This window comes from Lissotriton vulgaris, chromosome 8, assembly GCF_964263255.1.
Source record: "Lissotriton vulgaris chromosome 8, aLisVul1.2, whole genome shotgun sequence".
Lineage (NCBI taxonomy): Eukaryota > Metazoa > Chordata > Amphibia > Caudata > Salamandridae > Lissotriton > Lissotriton vulgaris.
Window position 1 is genome coordinate 1,570,731,528 of NC_141696.1, and position 16,686 is coordinate 1,570,748,213.

General features: G+C 52.1%; 1 protein-coding gene across 5 annotated transcripts in view; it reads left to right on the plus strand.

Moving 5' to 3' along the window:
• LOC147700442 (uncharacterized) overlaps window positions 1-16,686 on the plus strand; it is a 450,712-nt gene that overhangs the window by 380,831 nt on the left and 53,195 nt on the right. For all 5 annotated transcript variants that reach the window (XM_086933560.1, XM_086933561.1, XM_086933559.1 and 2 more), the window contains one exon: window positions 553-736. In XM_086933560.1, coding sequence (XP_086789686.1) covers window positions 553-736 — 184 coding nt within the window. The remainder of the gene's footprint in view (window positions 1-552; window positions 737-16,686) is intronic.

Genomic DNA, 16,686 nt, shown 5'->3' on the forward strand with positions numbered 1-16,686 from the left:
ACACTGCGTTTTATGAGGCAGCATTAAGCCAAAAAAAAGTGGCTTAGTGTTGCCTGATCAATATCACGCAGGCTTCTGCGCCACGGAACGTCACAACAAGTGACGTTCCGGAGAGGCAAGGGGCTCATAAATGAAGCTCCTTTACTTTTTTAATGACTTTGACTAGGATGAGTAGGACCTAGAGATGAAGCAAGTGTGTAGGAAAGTGCCCCTTTTTGACATGGTCACCCCCACTTTTTGCCTGGTAATTGATGCAGTTTTGACTGAAGATGCTCGGGGCTCCTGCTGACCAGGCCGCAGAATTCCACAGAGCGATGTATGTCACGCGCTTTGATGTCACTTGCTTACTGCCTAACTTACGTTATTCCCCCCACATTTTGTTTTTAGGACTGTATATTTGTCTTGAAAAGCCGGTTGGAATCAAACCCCTGAGGGTGAAGCCCTCCATTTTGTGAATCTCCATGGAATGCACATTTTTATACAGTGAGTAAACAGCGAACCCCTAAACCGTCATCTGACTGCTTTTTTTGTTTATGAATTTTGTTCACTTAGGCACGTGTAGCCGAGATCGCTCTCTTTCGACTGAAACCGGTTGATCACTTATTTAGCGCTGTGAAAAAGAAATCTGAGCAAGAGATAAGACCCGGGGATGTCCTTCTGTTTGACAAAGAACATGAAAAATGGTTTAAACACGCGGCTCTCTGCTATGATCGTGGCTGGATCATACACCTTCGTGGTGAGTACATATCTCATGTGGAAATCACAGCAATGCATTCCGATCCACCTGTGGAACAACATATGTCACGATTGCACAGACGTGAAACTAACTACAGAATGTCATTACATCATGTTGTGCAATAGAGGGCCCATGATTAGCTATTTGGGGCCCACCAGTAGGGGTGGGGGAGCATTGACCACAGACAAAGGAATGGTGTGATAAAGGCCGCTTTATTGGAATCAGGTGCACCCTACCGATTTCCATCCTTGGCCTGTGCCGCACAAAACTATATCTCACTAAATAAACATCTGCCTCACAACCCCCAACCCCCAACCCTAAAACGGATCCCCAACATTGCAACATCATACAACAACCCATCTGCAACATCCCCCCTACCTACCAACTGTAAATGACCTCAGTGTCCCCCACCACCTACCAACAGTCCAGGCCTCCTGCAAATACCTCACTTCCTTAACTAGGAGAAGAGCCACTCGTAAGCCGCATGGCGACTTCCAACCCCCCCCCCCTAGAACTCCAGCCTCCTTGGATACCTGCGCACCCCCAAAGCACCATCCAGCGCCTCCTTCAATTGCACCATGTATAACTCCATCCTGTACCTAGAAAGGTGAACCCCATCCTCCCTGAAGAAATACACCGCCCCGTACCTAAGCTCGGGATGCTCCATTCTACTTATCCCCTCCCTGGCACAGAAGTCCTTCATCTCCCTGTTAATCTTCCGCCTCGCTCTATCAATCGCCCCTGGGTGCTCAGCTCCCCTCCAACCCGTCTGGGTATAAACTCAGACCAAATCAAGTGACAACCCGCCCATTGCCTCCTTATCTCCAACAGGTCCCTCTTCATCTGCTTAACCAGCGCTAAGCCCTTACACTGTACCAGGTCATTTTCGCCCAAATGTATCACCACCACATCCGGGCACACACCCCCCCGACCACATTATTCAGTGAAGGCCTCAACTCATGCCAACGCATGCCCCCCTTTCCTCGCCAATGACATCGGAACAATCTGTCATCCAATTCCAAGTTGAGTTTTCGGTGCCTGTCCCACTCAGCCCTTTCTGCCCGCTTGACAAAGTAATGTCCCACAATATAGATATTCAAAACTGCCACCTCCAGCCCCGCCACAGCACCTGTAAAGACACACATGTAAGAAGGGCGAACAGTAGAAACTCACAGCACCCCTTCCACCCCCCGCAGCCTGACGTACGTCCGATAACAATCCGATGTCCACCTCCCCAACCGCTTGATCTCCTCCTTCCCCCAACCCTTGCGCGTCGCTTCCGTTGCTGCCCCGATCCGGAAGGAATGCATCCCAAAAGCCATCGGGTCCTCACCCATAAACCGCAGGGATTGCCGCAGAACCCACAGAGCCTGGGCCACCGTCACCTTTTTGCCACATCGTCGGTGAAAAACCTCCTCATCCAAAGCACACTGATCCACCGCCAACCGCCATCCCCACGACGTGGGACACGCCCCCTCCCGTCCTTCCGGGCCCAGCACCACCCATGTCCCCACTCCCCGCTGATCCGTCTTGGAGCGTCGCAAGCACACCGCCACCTCCCGGTTTCATATCTCCACATCCTCCCAGAGAATACCCTGCCCCCCTTTTGGACCCACCAGCTCCGACACCCGAAAAGCACCAAAGAACAGCCAGGATATTTGCGGGGAAAACAAAACCACCTCCCAGCCATCCCGGCACACCGAGGGCAACGCACCCATCAACCCCCCAAGTAACGCCACTGTAATCGGCAGACGCTGACGCACCTTCGCACCCCTCTCCCTCTTTCACCCCTCCAGCAATTGCACCCCCAACTCCCCCGCCGACAGAGGGTACCCCCACCACAGCTTCCCCATGAACGCCACCGCCGACAACTTCCCCGCAATCGTCACCTGCGACAAACCCTTTTCCATCAACTTCAACATGAACCGCACCACCTGCTCATCACGCTGCCACCAATCCCCCTGCCTCACCGCACCAGACTGCCGGAACTCCTCCCGGGCCTGCACTTACGCCTTACATGTAGACACAGCCACTGATGCCCTTACCAGGTGAATCAGAAAAGGGGGTGGTGATGAACAGAGTGTCTGAATTAAGCAGACCAGTCCAAAGATCAGGGCTTGATCCATCACCGTTATTTATCTCACTGCCCCATCCCAGCTCAGAACCTGGCTATATGCAAATCAGTCTGTCCCTGGCCCAGTGCATCATGGGAACAGGGCAGACTAAACTACCAAGCCAATTCTTCACCAGAAAGGAGACAAGCTACCGGGGACCGGTTTCTGGCATTTCAGCCGTCTTCGGCCCGGCTTGCTTGAATCCTGATGGAGCAGTGAGAAAGGGACTCATGTCTGAGTATACCCTGCCACACCTATAGTGGCCAAAAACGATTCAGAAAAGGGGGTGGTGATGAACAGACTAATGTGCATATAGCCAGGTTCTGAAACTGGGATGGTGCAGTGAGCTAAAAAACGGTGTTGGATCTAGCCCTGATCTCTTGACTGGGTGAGAGCTTTCTGCTTAATTCAGAGACTCTGTCCCTCACCACCCCTTGTTGTAAATATTCTTACCAGGTGAATGACCCGGCCTCTCCCACCGACCAGAGCTCCATGGGGACCGTCGTCTTGGCCATCTCCGCCTCCGTGGCTAGCCCATGGAACATCTGCCACTGTGAACGAGACAAAGCATCCGCAATGTCATTGTCCAACCCCGGGATGTGGCGAGCATGAAACAAAATGTCATTCTCCAGGCAGCGCAGCACAAACACCCACATCAACTTCAAGACCTGCGGGTCCCGCACCGATTGTCTGTTTACCACCTGCACGACGGACATGTTGTCCACCCAAAACAAGACCCGTTTGTGCGCCAGGTCGGCCGCCCACACCGTGACTGCCACCACCCAGGGGAACAATTCCAAGAAAGCAATGCTACGCACCCCTGCCTGCCACCGCGCCAGCCACTGCTCCGCGCACCATCTCCCGGCCCAATACAACCCGAAACCGCCAACATCCGCCGCATCAGAATACATCGTGACGTCCCACTCCCAATCTTCCGCCGGTGCCATGGGCACCCCATTGAAACGTCCCAGGAAAGCCCGCCACATGCACAAATCCTCCTTCATCCCCACCGATAGGCGCACATGGTGATGAGGCAGGGACAAACCGGGCAGTGCCAAACCCAACCTTCGACAGAAAGTCCGGCCCGCCCGCACAACGCGACACGCAAAGTTAAGATGCCCCAGAAGGACCTGAACCTCTCGCACCATCACCTTCCGCTTCGCCAGCATCACATCCACCAAGGCTACCATTGTCGCCCTCTTGTCCTCCGGCAGGCGTGCTTCCATGGCCACTGAGTCGAGCTCTATATTGAGAAAGGACAACACCGTACTGGGACCGTGCGTCTTCTCTGGCGCCAGGGGAACCCCAAAGTCCCCCATCATTCCAGCCAAACTGTCCAGCTGCTGCTGGCAGTCCGTCGTACCGGGTCGCCCCACCAGGAAAAAGTCATCCAGGTAGTGCGTCCCTGTCTCAGAGCCTGTGCGCCTGGAAAAAGCCCACTGCAGAAAGGAACTGAACCGTTCAAACAACGCGCACGAGATGGAGCACCCCATGGGTAGCGCCTTGTCCACAAAAATGCCACCACCGAACTGAATCCCCAGCAACTGATGATCCGCTGGATGTACCGGGAGCAAACGGAATGCCGACTTGATGTCACACTTCGCCATCATAGCGCCCCGCCCGACCGCCGACACTAGCCTCGGGGCCACATCCACTGACGAGTAGGACACCGACGCCAGAGCCGCTGAGATGTAGTCGTTCACTGACTCCCCCTCGGGCCATGACAGGTGTTGAATTAGCCTGAATTGGCCTGGTTCCTTCTTGGGCACCACCCCGATCGGGGAGATGATCAACCCAGGCAGTGGAGGTTCCGCAAAGGGGCCCGTCATCCGGCCCTCCCTCACCTCCTTAAACAGATTCTCTCTGACAATCGCCTTAAGTGCATTCACCGACTTCAGATTGTCCGCCCAGCGCGCAATCCTCGGGCCCTCATAGCCCAGCCAAAACCCCTCCCGAAAACCTATCCTCAACACCGCTGCATCATCCGCCCGCGAATATGCCACCAGCCAAGGCTCCATCCGCTCCAGCCTAACCGGCGTATGAGCCTTTTCCCAAGACTCCGGCCCCCCCGACCACCCCCCCGCCCACCCCCTTGCGCTCCTCCATGCTGTGCGCCCCTCGCGACGCCGGCTGCTGCCCAGGCGGGCCGCTGACCCCTCAGCAACGCACCACTGGGTGACGCCGCCCGCACTTTGAGCACTCGTGACGGAAACGGCACACTGTCCGCCCGCACGCCCCCTTATTGAAATCCCAGCAGGCCCCGGCGGAGCCCTGGCTGGATGAATCACTCGGTCCCACCTCCCCCCCCATGCCGGGTGGGGCGGGCCGAAAAGGGGGTCGGCACCAGGGGCAAACCGCTTGCCATATAGAAGGTGCGCCCACACTTGGTCTCGCCCATCTACTGCTGGTATAAATCAGAATCCAGCTCCCCCCATTTTGCGTCCGGGTCTGCCGCCATGCGCGCCCGGAACTCCTCATCATAGTGGGACCAAGCGTACCCACCGTATGTCAACTTTGCCCTCCGCACCACGTCCGTGTACTTAAACAGCGCTATGGACCGATCCGGGAACTTTTCGCAATAGACGCTGGCATATATTAGAAAGGCCGCTGACCAATTGTCAATCGTCAGGGGCACTTTTGGGCGCCCCGCCAATTCCTGCTCCTCCTCTTTTGACCCTTCTTTGGACGTGAACTCCCTGTGCAACAGCTTCAGTATGTATATGTACTCTCCTTTCCAGATCTTTTCCTTCGTCGCTATCGACAGATGTGCCCCCATCGGCTTCGTCACCCCCATATACGGGAGCTTGCGCACCCGCACCACACAACTCTCCTTACCCCCACTTGCGGCTACCCCCACCTTCGCACCACCTGTCGCCGAGTCCCCCTCAGTGCCTGACCCGCTGCCACCCTTAGACGCCCCGCCATCTGTGCCTACCCACGTGTCCTTCACATACCTGCCTTTCACCAGCCGCCCCTCTCATCATCACCAGTATCCGTCCCCACTGACACCTGCGCGCAGCGCCACTTGCCCGCACGACTCCCCACTCCGTCTCCAGCCTTACCTGGCGTCAAGGTCGGCGTCCGCGCCGGGTCCCGCCGCCTAACCAGTGGAGCTGATAGGGCCGTCACTCTGGGCGCGTCCTGCTTTGATCGTACCTGTAACACACTGTCAATAAGGTTACTCAATCCCCTCTCCCGTATCTCCCCCTACTCCTCAGACTCCCCCACACCAGCATCTTGGAACTCCCGGCCGCCCCCAGGGGCTCCAGCCGGCTCAACCCCGCCTTCTCTCTACACACCCGCATCAGATCCACCAACTCCACATCTTCCCCCCGCTGCACCACTGCACTCGCACCAAAGTCTGAAGTATGTGCTTCCACAGACACCCCTCTACCCCCGGTGGCCGTCACAACCCTTCGGGGGGGGCTGGCGGGGACCTATCCCGTCTCCGTCCGCTGCGGTCCCTTGACATGTCCCGCGGAGGAGCGCGACCACCCGTACCAGGCGGAGCCTTCCCATCCTCTCGGTGGAGTGGAGCCGCATGCTGCTCACCCGAGCACCTCGCAAACACCTCCTGCCAAGGAAAAAAGGTGGAGTCCAGCATGCCGGGGTAAAAAGGCCCCTCCTCTCCCCCCCCACAGGCCACCCCTACCCCTATCCCTGCTGCGCACCTCGCCCCCAACCCGCCGAGTGACCTCCTCGCCGCGCCGGGTGCCCCGCGACACCTGCTCTCCACCCCACCCCCCCGATCCCACCACTGCGGACCCGCTGGCCCCCCCAACCCCCCAACCCGGCCCCCCCACCCCCATCCTTCCAACTCGGTCCGCACCCCCCTGCGCATCCCCAGCCCTCCCCACAGCACCCCCATCCCCCGCCTTCTCCCTGCGCAACCCCCCCGGTACCCGGCCCCTTCACGCACCCCCTTCGCATTCCTTCCCTCCATCGCCCACCCCGCGACCCCCTTGGCGACGGAGACCTACTCGGACCCACCATGCTCGCCCCCTCCCTCGAAGACGAGGACCCCCAGTCCAGCACACTCTCCCCACCCTCCTTCTCTCCCAAGCCTCCCCCACCCCCTCCTCCTCCAGGTCCGACTCTTCCACCAACAGCGGGGACCCCACCCCCCCATCATCTCCCCCTTCCCCCTCCAGCCGCCCCTCCCCCTTTCCCCCCTGTGGCACCCCCGCATCCTTCACCCGACCCCCACTTCCACCAGCCGCCTCGTTTCCTTCCCCCCCACCCAGGACCACACCACTGCCCCCTTCCCCGCCCCCAACGTCCACGACCCGGGTCCCTGCTTCCCCCCCAGGCGCCCCCCCCTCCTGCCCCGTCCGCAAACTCTAACGCCGGTCGCGCTCTTCTCCCTCTGCTCCCCCCAGCCCCCCCCCGCACGACCCGACGCTTTGCGGCGCGGCCTCGACTCCCTCCTTCCCCCTCTCCTCCGCCCCTCCCTCCCGCCGCCAGGAGCCTTCCGCGGCCGAGAACGCGGAGGCTCACACGCCCACACTGCTGCCGCGCCGCCGCTAGCAGCGCGCCGCAGTGGTCTTACCTGGAGGTCGGGCCGCACCACGTCCATTTGGCCCGCCTCCTGCAGCAGCCGCAACACCTCCTGCACCCGGGGGTCCCTCAAAGCTGCCATAATACCGCTCAGTGCCGCAACGCCAGCCCGGATCGCCTCCGCCCACGACAACACGGCTCACGCACCACCAAGGGAACTCCCGCCGCAACCAGGCGCCCTCGCCGCTAGCGCCGCACCACCGCAAGCCTGCACCAACAATAAGGGTAAAAAAGCTTGTGCCCCCCCAACTGCCTAACCGGCTGCTGTGTCACTGCAAACCAAAATGGTGGGCACTGACACAAAATCTCTAGTCAAATACCCTCCAAGCCCAAACAGAGCCCAAAAGCAGCCCAAAAGGCCTCCCCCAGCCCTAGCAGCCCAGAGGGCCTTTTGCTATTCACCAGAACCCCCCGCCCCCCCTACTGCCCCAAAACTACCCGGGTGGGGCAGGCCTCCCGCTGGTCAGCCGCCCCCCCTAAATCCCCATTGTCGGACGGGTACACCATCACAAATGCGACGGATATCCGCGTTTGTGATGGAGTATTCATTCGTCAAACTGATAAACAGGCTCTAGCAGGGCTCGAATCAGGGTTCCACGCGGGTGGACGGCGTCCCCCCCCCACTAATTTTACAAGGGAGCTCTATAACTGGAGCAAATGGAGCCACACATTCACTCTTTGGCCTCTCTGGGGAGAGATCGGAGCTCATTCAGAACACTGCTCACACGCTGGCTTCTCTGATGCAATCGCATCTAAGGGGTGAGCGAGGAGAGGCAATGAGTCTGATGGTGCAAGCCACCTTTTGTGACGTCACTTCCTGTTGTGACGTCAGCGTCCCCCCACTTCTTTTTCTAGAACTTGTGCCCTGGGCTCTAGTGCTACGTTAAATTGTCATGTTACATTATAAGGTTAAGTTTGGTATTTTACATCATGTTAGGTCATTCTATGCAACGTCATGACATACCATTCTGTTAGGTTCTAATGTCAGCCTGTTTTTTCATGCTATGCTATTTTCCATTGTATAGCGTTTTCTCACATGCCATGTTAATTTTGGAATGTCATGTTATGTGAAGTCATGCTACGACGTTATGTTCTGTTATACATTATGTCATACAATCTGCACCTCAGACGCTAGCTTTTACGGCACCAAGACGCAAGAAGAGTAAGATAACGGGTTTATTATGTCTAGTACAACAAGCCCTGCCACGTCCTCTCTCTTCAGCAACCGGAATACTCAATCTAGAATCCAGGGGAGATACCCGGCCTTTGCTAGGACACAACATATCTCCCCTTTCTATTAATTAAAAAACAAAACAAAACACATCTCCCTTTCTAAAAATGTATTATTAATTACTGGGATCACAGCAGGAGGCAGCATAGCTCTCTCTAAGCCTATGTGCACACGTATGCATCCAAACCCATGGGTCTGGCTTTGGTGCAGGCACAGTGCAGGCTAGAACTAAAGTGCTAGTGCGTAAGGATGGCACCTACGTCTAGTGACCCAGTTTGCTCGTCCTCTACGTGGGCCGTTTACCCAATGAATTAATGTTCGTTTACCATGCTAAATAAAACCTTTATGTCAGCTGTCCTAACATTGATTATGAAAACATTTAGGTTGAAGACATTTTATTGTTTTAACAACAAACAAGATACATTGAGAGTTAAGACCCAATCTTGGGTTAGCAACTGTCTAAACGATTCGCAGAGCATCAAATTGAACAACGATTAAGGGTCCCGTGACCCTAATACCCCCACCACCCCATCTCCTCACCTGTATAAGCTACCTATACCTAACAGCAAAGATTGGGCTTAGTGCGTTCGTACTCGGTTCGGTGACGAATGGGATGCGTAGGTGTTAGAGCTGGCACCATTGGCGTGGGTCTCCCTTCCATTTTTCGCTGTTGTCTCCTCTGTTTTTGTTGGTATTAGATGCTCTGGGCGCTGTGCCACTGCCATTCAGTGCCACAGCGCAAATGCTCCCTGTGTAAATATGATTGTGAATTGGTATATCCCTGATTAGTTTATTTGGGTTACTTGTTAGTCCCTAGTAGTGTGGCCTGTGTGTGCCCAGGGCTGGTAACCCAAATGCTGCTGGTGGGCCTGCAGCACTGGTTTGCGCCACCCACAGAAGCAGCTGGCAAACTGTTCCTCAGACCTGCTACTGCAGTGTCTGTGTGCAGTCCAGGACTGTCACCTTGGCTGCAAAGTGCCCACACTTCCCAGCCCCTGAACCTTTCCTTGGCATCATGTCAGTCACCACTCGTAGGTGCATTGTGTGTGTAAGGTAGGACATGGCTTGATATGTATAGCATGTCCTGGTAGGATACCGATGCAAAAATATTCGCAAGTCATCTTCTAACAACTCTATCTGACTGGGTAAAGACTAATAACATTCTCCCGCCAAATCAAACCGGCTTCATAAAAGGACTGGGAACAACTACCAACATCCTAGCCCTATCGGTTTTAATCGACAAAACAATCATAAATGGCCAAACCTTATACTTATGCTTTATTAATTTTAAGTCAGCTTTTGACTGTGTAAACAGAGAACGCCTATGGGGAAAACTACATGCTCAAGGTATTCCCCCACTGCTATTATACCTAATCCGGCTTCTGCACATAAAAACTTGGGCGAGAGTACGCATCGGCAATGGCCACTCATTAACCAAAGAAATACCAACGTTAGGTGGAGTGAAACAAGGATGTGTACTGGCCCCCTTATTATTTAATCTGTTTTTAGCTGACTTAACCGAGGCCTTAAACAACATAAATGCACACCCACCGAAGATTGCTGATAAACATATATCTAACCTACTGTATGCAGATGACGTCATTCTTCTAAGTAACACAAAGGTGGGCCTCCAACGGTTAATAACACGCATACAGGAATATGCGACAGAAAACAAAATGGTAATAAATGAGTCAAAATCCAAAATTATGGTTGTTACAAAAAACCTAAGGAACAAGTACAATTCAAAATGGTTCTTGGGAAAGGAAAATTTGGAGCAAGTTAAAACCTACAGATACCTAGGAGTTATATTTAACGATAATGGTAACTTTAACCCTCAAAAACTGGATATCACCAGGAAATCAAATGCACTTACAGGTGCATTTGGGATAATTAAAAAATCTACTAGCAATTTAACTTATGGACCGCTACTTAAGGTGATATGGGCGAAATTGCTACCTTCATTAACCTATGGAAGTGAGGCGTTAAATGGAAAAGATGCAACAATCATAAATAAAGCTGTCTCAAAAACGTATCCGTCCCTCTTTCTTTTACCAAAAAATGCCTCACAAGCCCAAGTCAAATTGGAATTCAGCTTAAATAACCAACTATATGCACGAATGGCTCATACAATCAAAGTATGGAACAGAGTGAAAAATGATGAGGAGAACTTAATTTCGCAGCTCTTATGGAAAGAAATTGATGGCAACACTAAATCTTCTGTCTGGAAATATCTGAACAAGGCCCTGGACGAATTTGGGGTCAGGAGTGTTTGGAATACTACCATAAACCAGGAATCCTTCAAAAAAGTTGTGAACAAAACAACAGATCACCTATCATTGATCAGCGATAAAGAGACCTTTGCTAAAAGAAAACACGCTAGGTCCATAATAAACAATTACAAAAAGAAGAGGCCTCAGCAGTATCTGGACACAGCATGGTCGTGGGTAAATAAAAATATATTCATGAAAGCACGTTTCGGAATTTTGCCAGGAGAATCCCATGCACTACCTTGGAAAAAACTTGAAAATAACATATTATGTCGGTTGTGCAAAGCTGGAGAGGAAAATATTATACATCTTCTGTGCCTTTGTCCAGAACTGAAAAATGAAAGACTAACTCTATTAAAAAGGCTTTTTAATGAAAGAGAGATAAGGACTTGTAGACAATCACTGCTTCACTGTCTTTGCCCGGACGATGTACTCATTAATTCTGCTTTTACAATTTTTTTAAAAGTTGCATGGAAAAAATTAGAATGATATAATCTTAATCTTTAAACTGACTGTACTCTCTGCCAATCTTTTAAACATAGGAACTAGCAAAATATAAAAGAGTTTTATAACGCGTGTGTATAATTTTAAAGGTTTACTATTATTTAAAAACCATTTTAATGAGGTATCTTAATTGAAATGTCCATATTTTCGCAATTATTTTTGTAATGATTTTAAATAATCAATCAATAGAAAAACTTACTTACTTGGTAGTGAATTACCCTCATTTTGTTTTTCACTGCTGCAAGGCTACCTGCTCTCCATAGGCTAGAATGGGCAGTTTGGCTATTACATCTTATGATCCTAAATGACTAAGGGAACATGGTAGAAAAGCGAGTTCAGTATGCCTGAACTCAGAATGATAAAATACATCTTTTAGTGAAGTTAGTTTTAATATTCTTTGTTTGAAAATACCACTTTTAGAAAGTAGGTATTTTCTTGCCGAAGCCTCCAGTGTGCTCTGCTGCTATGTGTATTGGCTGTCTGTGTTTAGAGGGGCAAGGCAAGCTGAGTCAGACCTGGGTTGAAAAGAGAGATCTGCATTGCGCCCTTGGGAGGGGTAGCTCCTTGACCTGAATAGGGCTGTGCCTGGTAAGGTGACTGCTGGCTCCACCTCCTACTGTGCGTCAGATGGCAGACCCCCTCTTTCTGAAAGGAAGGATGCAGCATGGTAAGCAAAGTGCTCCAGGCCTGAGCAGAACTGGTTCGGGCTGGGTTCAGTGACTAGTGACTTTTGAGAACAAAGACTTTTGGGGTACAAATATCTGTGCCCAACCACCTACAATTGGTATTGCTCCTGGATGTCAAGAAGAACCTCTGTCCATTTCACTGAAGGAATCTGCAGGAGAGGACTGTCCTGGTTCTTGTGTGCTGTTTTCTGGACTGGCCTGCAGTACTTTCCCCTGGGCTTGGAAGAAGAGGGAAAAGGACTTTTGAGAGAACTTCTATTTTGCTAAAGCAATCACCCAAGGGCTATAAGAGAGCTAGCCTCCTGCTGGAGTCACAGGCACATCTGATTCCTCTACCAGCCTCCTGATTCCTCCCAGCGAGGATTTCTATCTGCAGGTGAGGCTCCTGTGAGTTCCAGGGCCTCTAGTTCTACTACAGAGAAGAGAGAGCTAAAAATTGTCGCTAACGCCTGTTTGCGAGCCGCCGCAGCTGAAGAGCCTAAGAAAAATCATCACGCTGCTGCCGCCGAGCGCTCGCAAGCCAAGAACCATCAAATCGCACCCTTGCGGGCCACAAAGTGCTCGCTAACATCCAAAGATCATTGCATCGCACGTTTGTGGGCTTTTCGAGTGCTCGCTAACCCCGGATCATCGCATCAAGATCATCGCATCACGATCCGCCATTTTCATCACATCGCACCCGGATCATTTTCTTTCATCGCAACAAGGTCGAACACACAACCGGATCAGCGCATCCTCCTCCCTTGGGGCAAGGATTCAACGCATCGCTGGCCTAGCATGAAGAAGTATGTCGCTTTGTCCTGCACGCATCCGCAGATCGGCGCATCATCCTCCCTTGCGGCAAGGATTCAACGCATTGCCGGCCTCGCTTGACAAAAATCATCGTGAACATACTTTACCTGCAAATTGAATTTCCTTCCATAGGATAACATTGGTAATTCCAACTGAAAAAGTGTCAACTTTTAAAATACAATAATATTCCTTAAAAATCACTACTGTAACCAAAACACTTTTACTTAACTGTTTACAGCTCATGTCCTGGGACTGAATCTAAGATCCAGTCCTGTGGTTAGAAAAGTAATCTACAAAGTAACTAATTGCAAATAACCAGAAATTCCCATTGATCTCAATGATGCATTGTGTTTGAAATTGTGTTGACTATTGCAACACACTGTAACTATTGCATTCAAAAAGTCTATTGCCTATTTGAAAAGTATGAAAAGTGTGAGACCATTTGCTGACTGAGTGTGTACAACAAATGCTTTACACTGTCCTCTGATACTGCCTTACTGCTCGACCAAGCTACCACTTTAGAGAGTAAGGTAATATCTAACTTTAACCTCTGCCAAACCTCTGGGGGCTGGGAACTCTATGGACACTGTACTTTACTTTGGTGCAGTATATATAGAGCCAGTTTCCTACACCATCCCCTCCCTTCACCACTGTATATACGCGCCCTGTGTCCGTTTCATTTTGGGAGACTAAGTCCTCTTGAATCCTGAGTGTGTAGAAAGGGGCACGGCCTGCACCACCTCTCTGCAACGCAGCGCAGTGTCACTTACTGGAAGCACCTGGTGGGCTAGTTTGCCCCCTGGGGCCCTCAGGATTGAAGGGGAATTAATTCCCCAACTTAAAATACGCCACACAGCGTGTTTGCACACGTCATCTCAGACCCGTATCCTCCCTTCACCACTGTGTAAACCCACCCTGTGTCAGTTCTAAGTTGGGAAATTAAATCCCCTTGAATCCTAAGGGCCGCTAGGGTCAAACTAGCCCTCTACGTACCTCCAGTAAGCGCCACAGAGCTGCATTGCAGAGAGGTGTAAAAAAGGGCATGATCTCTGAACAACTGTCTGCAACGCAGATCAGTGTCGCATACTGCAGATACCTGGTGGGCTAGTTGGCCCTCAGTGACCCTCAGTATAGAAAGAGAATTAATTTCCCAACTTACAACTCGTCACGGGGCGCGTTTGCACAATGGTGAAGGAAGGGGGCGTGGCCTGAGGTGACATGTCTGCAAACACGCCCTGTGGCTTGGGGGAATAACTCACCTTGAATCATGAGGGTCCCCGGGGTGCAACTAGCCAACCAGCTACCTCCATTAAGTGCCACAGAGCTGCGTTGCAGAGAGGTGTACAAAGGGGCGTGGCCTCAGAACACCTCTCTGCAACGCAGCCCCCTTGGCACATACTGGAGGTTCCTGGTGGGCTAGTTGGCCCCCAGGGACCACCAGTACTCAAGGGGAATTTGTTCCCCATCTGCAAACGCGCCAGGGGGTACGTTTGCAGAGTGCTGAAATGAGGGGGCGTGGCCTCCGGCGCGATGCCGGTCTTTTATTTTTTATTTTTTAATAAGGGGGTCTGTGTGGCCCTCTTCTTTTCCTAATATTCTTGGCCTTGGGGACCCATCTCCCAGGGCCTGACCCCCAATTTTTTTTTTATTCAAAAATTGGCAAGGGGGCCCGTGGCCCCCCTCCCGAGGCCTTAATCGGCCCCGTGGACCCCATCCCCCGGGGCATGGCCTTTTTTTCCCTTATTTTAAATGTTTTGGATTGGTGCTGCGTAGCCCCCCTCTTCAGGCCTCGCCATTTTTTTATTTTTTATATTTGGGGAGGGGGGGTGCGTGGCCCCCCTCCCGGGTCACTTATGGCCCCGGGGACCCCATCCCCCGGGGCTGGCTCTCTCTGTTGGGGACTGTGGGGAGGTCCCCAATCCCCCCACGGTCCCAGCCGGCTCCCCGCGTCCTTCGCGAGCCGGCATTGCTTTTCCAAATGGGGAGCTGCTAAGATGCAGCTCCCAGTGTGGAAAAGCAATTTGGTTTGAATTTTGAAAGAGAGAGCAGGTTTTCCTGCTCTCTCTTTCAAAATTCAAACCAAGTTTGCTATGGCAGGACGGGGGGTGGGCACCCCGGGACACTGCAGGATCCAGCCCTGGGGGGTGGCAGTCCCCAGGGCCTGTGAGTGGGCTTGAGCGACCCCCACACAGGTATTTTTTTTAAACAGAAGCCCCGGGGGTGGCGGTCTCCGGGACTGTGGGGGGCCGTGAGCCCCCTGCATATATTACCATAAAGCGCCAGGTGGTGCTGGTCCCCGGGGCATGGGGGGCCTTTGAGTCCCCCACCCATGTTTTTTAAAGCCCCGGGGAGTGGCGGTCTAGGGAGGCTGAGAGCCCCTCTACATATTTCAGAAAGCCCCAAAGTGGTGGACCCTTGGGCTTGGGGGCCCCTCTGGGCCCCCCATTACTATAATATATTGCCCCCGGGACTTGGCCCCTGGGGCCTAATTAGAAACGAAGCGCAAGAGCCCGCACTTCGTTTTTTTTTCCGAGGCGGGATGAGCGGATCCTACACGCATCACGCGATTTCTTTAAAAAAAAAAAAGGGGGTCAGGGTGGTTCTACCCTGCCCCCTTTGCGTGTTTTTGTGCTTTCTTGTGCCTTAGTTCTACCGAGGCACAAGATGGCTGCCAACACTTCCCGTTTTGAAGTGTTGACAGCCAATTAGCATAAAGCTCGTGCTCGGGAGGATCCGCGGCCCTAGATATATATATGGTTTAACTTTTGATTTTCTCAGCAACTACTGAACTGATTTACACCATTCAACAAAAAAAGGCACGACTCTGAACCAAGGGCTACCTTTTTGCTAAATTTGGTGTAATTCCATTCAGCAGTTCGGGCCGTAGCTGCGGCTAAAGGTTCCTATGGGAATTTGCATGGGGTAAACAAGTTTTGGGACCCCCCTTTTTTATGGCCCCCGCTTGACGAATCACCCTGAAACTGTCAGGATAGGAGCAGACTGGAGCGGGCCATAAGTTTTGAAAATTTTGTGAAGATTCGTCAATAGGCGCCAAAGTAATTGGGAATAGAATCTTGCGGATTTCCTATGGAAAATAGGTCCTAACTATAACTTACTGGCGACCACCAGTAGGTATATATAGTTAGGACCTAGTTTCCATAGGAAATCTGCAACATTCTATTGGAAATAACTTTGGCGCCGGTTATTGAATCTTCGCGAATTTCTTAAAGAGATGGCCCGTTCCTCTCCGCTTCTTCCCTGAAAGTCTCGGGTAGATTCGTCAAGCGGGGGCCGAGAAAAAAGGGGGGTCCCAAAACGTGTTTTCCCCATGTTAATTTCCATAGGACCTTTAGACACAGCTACAGCCCGAACCGCTGAACGGAATTACACCAAATTTGGCAAAATGTTAGAGTCTGATTCGCAGATCGCCCTTTTGCTTAAATGGTGTAAATCCCTCCAGCAGCTCCTGAGAAAATTAAAAGAGAAAAAATATATATATCTATAAGCGCGCACCGTGCGCTTATAGATATATATGGTACGCGCACGGTATGCGTACCTTCCCGTACACGAGCTGCATGCTTATTGGCTGCCACTGTCTGTCAACACTCCAAAACAGAAATTGATGGCACCCATCTTGTGCCTCGGTAGACTGAGGCACAAGAAATCAGAAAAACAAACGTGTAGAACTCAAAAAGGGGGCAGGGTAGAAGCACCCTGACGCCCTAGGCCTGCTCAGGGGGTCCCACAAGGGCCCCCAAGGCAAAAAAAAATGTTTTTTTTTCAAAAATCGCAGGGTACG